This window comes from Clarias gariepinus, chromosome 7 (genome assembly GCF_024256425.1).
Source record: "Clarias gariepinus isolate MV-2021 ecotype Netherlands chromosome 7, CGAR_prim_01v2, whole genome shotgun sequence".
Lineage (NCBI taxonomy): Eukaryota > Metazoa > Chordata > Actinopteri > Siluriformes > Clariidae > Clarias > Clarias gariepinus.
Genome location: NC_071106.1, coordinates 6,378,510 through 6,383,292, shown reverse-complemented (window position 1 = coordinate 6,383,292; position 4,783 = coordinate 6,378,510). Strand labels below are relative to the sequence as shown.

Here is a 4,783-nt window from a genome sequence, read left to right as displayed (position 1 = left end):
ATTTTTTCTTTCCACATCAAAGTAGACCAGATGACAGTAGGCTTTACATCTGGGCCCCAGCAACCAAAATGCATAGGGTAAGAGGACATAGAAATTGGTTGAAGGTTTATTGATTTTAACATGGATATTCATAATATTTTGGAAAATTTACAATAGAATTATATTTGTGCTTATAGTTATCACTAAAAAAAAAAAAAACATATCCTTTGTTTTCTTGGTCCTGTAGTTTAAGCCTCCGTGAACTTCAGAATGCACAAACGATGATATTTGCCATTGAGCAAATCAACAACAAAACTGATATTCTTCCTGGGGTCAAATTAGGTTATAAAATCTATAATTCCTGTGCATCAATAGAAATAACTACGAGAGCCTCCTTATCTTTAGTTAATGGCAATAAACAAAATACATCTGCAATGGCTTGCTCCAAACTTGATACAGTTCAAGCAATCATAGGTGAAATATCCTCTAGCCCCTCTATTGCTATTTCTGCTACTGTGGGACCTTTGCATATACCTGTGGTAGGACATATTTTTTGTGTAAAAATTAATTATATATATTAAAAATAAATAAATAAATGAAAATAAAAAAATGAATGAAAATAAAAAAATAACTTTATGGATAGAAAAAAAACATGCCTAATAATGAAATATAAATCTAAAGTAAATTCCCTGTCTAATTATATATGTGTTGCAGATCAGTCACTTTGCTACATGTGCATGTCTAAGTGACAAGAAGAAATACCCATCTTTCTTCAGAACAGTTCCCAGTGATTATTACCAGAGCAGAGCTTTGGCTAAGTTGGTCAAACATTTTGGCTGGACATGGGTAGGGACCCTATGCAGTGATAATGACTATGGGAACAATGGCATTAATGAATTTATCATTGCAGCCAAAGAAGAGGGAATTTGTGTTGAATATTCCAAAGCATTCTTAAGGACAGATAGCAGAGAAAAAATTTTAAAAGTTGTTGAGATTATCAAGGCTTCAACCTCAAAAGTTATTGTAGCATTTGTCTCATATTCTGACCTTGGTGTTCTTTTAAAGGAAATGGCTTTACAGAACTTGACTGGATTTCAGTGGATAGGAAGTGAGTCCTGGATCTCTGCTCCAAATCCAGCCATTGCAGAATGGCAGCATCTTCTGATAGGATCCATGGGTTTTGCTATGCCAAAAGTACAAATCAAAGGGCTAGGTGAATTTCTGACTAAAATTAATCCAACCTATGCTGCAGCTATTTACAAAGAATTGTGGGAGACAATATTCGAATGTAAGCTTCCCACACAAGAACATTTTGGCATGAAAGAAATGTGTATAGGGAATGAAAGTCTCAGTCAAGTTCAAAACCTTTATACAGATGTTTCAGAATTACGAGTCGCAAATAACGTGTACAAGGCTGTGTATGCTCTGGCTCATGCTTTGCATAACAGCTATAAATGTCCAAAGAGGGACAGTGGACAAGATGGTTCTACTGGATGTGCAAACATAACAGTTAACAAACCATGGCAGGTAAGTGTAACAACATAACCTGGTAAAAAAAAAAAACAGATACTTCCATTTGCCACTAAAGAGTTTGCGATGTTTAATTCAGGTAATCAGTGAGTTGAAGAAACTCAATTTCACCTCTCCTACTGGAGAGGATGTACATTTTGATGAAAATGGAGACCCAGCAGCAAGGTATGAACTGCTTAATTGGCAACAAAGCAAGGATGGTAAAACAGTATTTGTTAAAGTAGGCTTCTATGATGGGTCTTTGCAGACACACCTTCAGCTGTCATTGAACAACATCAGTATAGCCTGGGCCAACAACAAACCACAGGTAAACATTATTCATATGAACAGATGCTATGTTCTATACATGTATTATAATTAGATACAATAAAAATATTTTCAGGTGCCAGTCTCTATATGTAGTCCAAGTTGTCCCCCTGGCACCAGGAAGGCTGTTCAGAAAGGAAAACCAATTTGCTGCTTTGACTGTATACCATGTGCAGTGGGAGAAATCAGTAACAGAACAGGTACAATAAATAACTTTAGCCTCAATAATCGACAAAGGGATTTTGATTAGGTTAATAATAATAGAATTGCAACTACTGAAATTCATATATATTGTCTCTTCTTTAAGATTCCATAACTTGCATCAAGTGCTCACCTGAACTGTGGTCTAATGACAAGAAAGATGGATGTGTCTTAAAGCTAGTGGAATTCCTGTCATTTGAGGAAATAATGGGGATCATTCTTGTATCATTTTCTTTGTTAGGAATATCTTTCACTGGCTGCATTGCTGTAATTTTCTTTAAACACAAAGACACACCAATTGTTAGGGCCAACAATTCTGAACTGAGCTTTTTGTTGCTCTTCTCACTCTTTCTTTGTTTCCTCTGTTCACTTACATTTATTGGTAAGCCCTCTGCATGGTCATGTATGCTGCGACACACAGCATTTGGCACCACATTTGTCCTCTGCATTTCCTGTGTTTTGGGAAAAACAGTAGTGGTGTTAATGGCCTTCAGGGCTACACTTCCAGGTAATAATGTCATGAAATGGTTTGGTCCTCTACAGCAGAGACTCAGTGTACTTGCTTTCACTTTTGTACAGGTCATTATTTGTGTCCTGTGGTTAATAATATCCCCTCCCTTCCCCTACAAAAATATGAAGTACTACAAAGAAAAGATCATATTAGAATGTAATGTAGGCTCTGCTCTAGGTTTTTGGGCCGTTCTGGGTTATATAGGACTCCTGGCTCTTTTGTGTTTCATTTTGGCTTTCCTGGCACGAAAGCTGCCTGATAATTTTAATGAAGCCAAATTCATCACGTTTAGCATACTCATATTCTGTACTGTTTGGATCACCTTTATTCCTGCTTATGTCAGCTCTCCTGGAAAATTCACTGTAGCTGTAGAGATATTTGCCATCTTAACGTCAAGCTTTGGTTTATTACTTTGCATATTTCTTCCAAAGTGTTATATAATCATACTACAGCCAGAAAGGAATACTAAGAAGCAAATGATGGGTAAGGCACCTGCTATATGACTTAGATGTAAAAACATTTGCTATTATTATTATTTTATATTTTAATTATGTATCTTATGTAACCTACCGTATTCTATCTTAAACTAATACCGTTAAATTTAATTAGCATAAAGTCATGCCATGTAAATAAATAATAATAACAAAAAAAGTTAAAATATAACTGTTGTCCAATTTTGTAAAATAATTAACATGTGGCTAGTGCTTAGTAAAAGAGGTAGTTACTTCTACCTTAATTACTTATCCAATGTATTTTGGTATGAGCTTTCATGGCAACATATCCTCTTTTTTGTCTTCATCTTCAGCCATAATAGGAGTCTGCTTGCTTTATACCATTATTTAAACAGTAGAGGTGAAAATTGTCTCAAACTACTTAATGCATATTTATCTCCATTATCAATTACACACCATATGTTCAGTGTCACATGCATATAATCAATAAAACTAGCTGTTTCAATGCATGATAGTTTATTTTTTATATAAAAATCAAATATCAAATATTTCACACAGCGCTTCTTCTGATCGGATGGAAGAGACCTCTTCTCTTGCTCCTGCTGAGATGGAAAGTGCCACCTTAGAACGCTTCTCTCGTGATAAGCGAGCGTACAAGGAGTTACTCGAGGTGGTAACTAGGGAAGTCAAACACTTACACCTCGACTGGCCAAAACAAGAGCAAGGGAACCCCAAACGCTCAAAACTAGACCACAGGTTTCTGTTGGGTGGCCGGGGGGAGGGGCCTCAGCGACGGTCTCTCCCCTTCTTTGGTGACCTCCATGACGACGTGACTCATTCATGAAGTAATCTTTACTCGTCCCGTGTGTTTATGCCATCAACGTCGATTTATTCGACTATCATTGATGCAAAGGCACGGGGCTATATGATGATGCCCCAGATTGAAGAGTTGCTTGTGGGCTATCGCTCTTCTGGGAGCTCATCATTAGGTTGGTGCTGCCCTGCACACTATGGCGGTTCTGCAGGCGTACTAGGCTGACCTGCTGAAGGACTTGAGCACTGGCGGGTCCATCTACAAAGGGGAGTTTTCAGCGAAATGTTAAGTGTTCGGTCGCCTCCTGCCACGTTTCAGGACGCCAAACATCTCACATCCCCCCCATCTAGCCGAAGGGTCAAAACTTGTGCCCCTTTAAAAGAAACTGGCAGTGTGGAAGCTACTGCCAAGTATATCTCCTTGGGTTCAAAGGACTGTAGAGAAAGCACTGGCAGATGAATTAGGAACCATTAACTGGGTTTCGCATACTTTTCCTCTGAACTATCATCCTGGTCACAGGAATTCAGTTTGCACATCATCCTTCCCGTTTCAACGGCATGGTCTCCACTTCCATGAAACCGTAACAAAGCCATCTGTTGACGCAGGAATTGCAGACTTTGCTGGAAAAAGGAGCCATAGCATGAGCCATAAGTTCCCCTGCCAGATGGACAGTCAGGCTATTACAGTCGGTATTTCTTGGTTCCCAAGAAAGACAGGGGGTTGCGTCAAAATGTTGATAGTCAAGATGATTGATTCTCATATCCAACCATAAGATTGGTTTGTGACAATCGATCTGAAGGACGCATATTTTCATATAGAAATATTGCCACAAAACAGAAAGTTCATGAGGTTCGCTTTCGGGGGAGAAGCTTACTAGTATCGGGTCCTTCCATTTGCTCTGGCTTCTTTACGACTCCAAGGCATCCGTATTTTAAAATACATACAACTGGCGGATTTTGGCTCAGTCCCAGGAGCTAGCGCTTCAACATC

At 38.4% G+C, this 4,783-nt stretch overlaps 1 protein-coding gene across 1 annotated transcript; it reads left to right on the top strand.

Moving 5' to 3' along the window:
• The first annotated feature begins 233 nt into the window (after positions 1–233).
• On the top strand, positions 234–3,030 carry LOC128528163 (extracellular calcium-sensing receptor-like). Its single transcript, XM_053500919.1, has 5 exons — positions 234–518; positions 694–1,506; positions 1,589–1,816; positions 1,892–2,015; positions 2,123–3,030. Exons 1-5 carry the CDS (start codon positions 261–263, stop codon positions 3,028–3,030), a joined length of 2,331 nt encoding a protein of 776 aa, XP_053356894.1. The 5' UTR covers positions 234–260.
• The last annotated feature ends 1,753 nt before the right edge of the window (positions 3,031–4,783 follow it).

Coding starts and splice junctions, on each gene's coding strand:
- LOC128528163 (XM_053500919.1), top strand. CDS start 261: ATGATATTTGCCATTGAGCAAATCAACAACAAAACTGATATTCTTCCT. Junction 519..693: donor GACCTTTGCATATACCTGTG/GTAGGACATATT, acceptor TATGTGTTGCAG/ATCAGTCACTTTGCTACATG. Junction 1,507..1,588: donor CAGTTAACAAACCATGGCAG/GTAAGTGTAACA, acceptor TGTTTAATTCAG/GTAATCAGTGAGTTGAAGAA.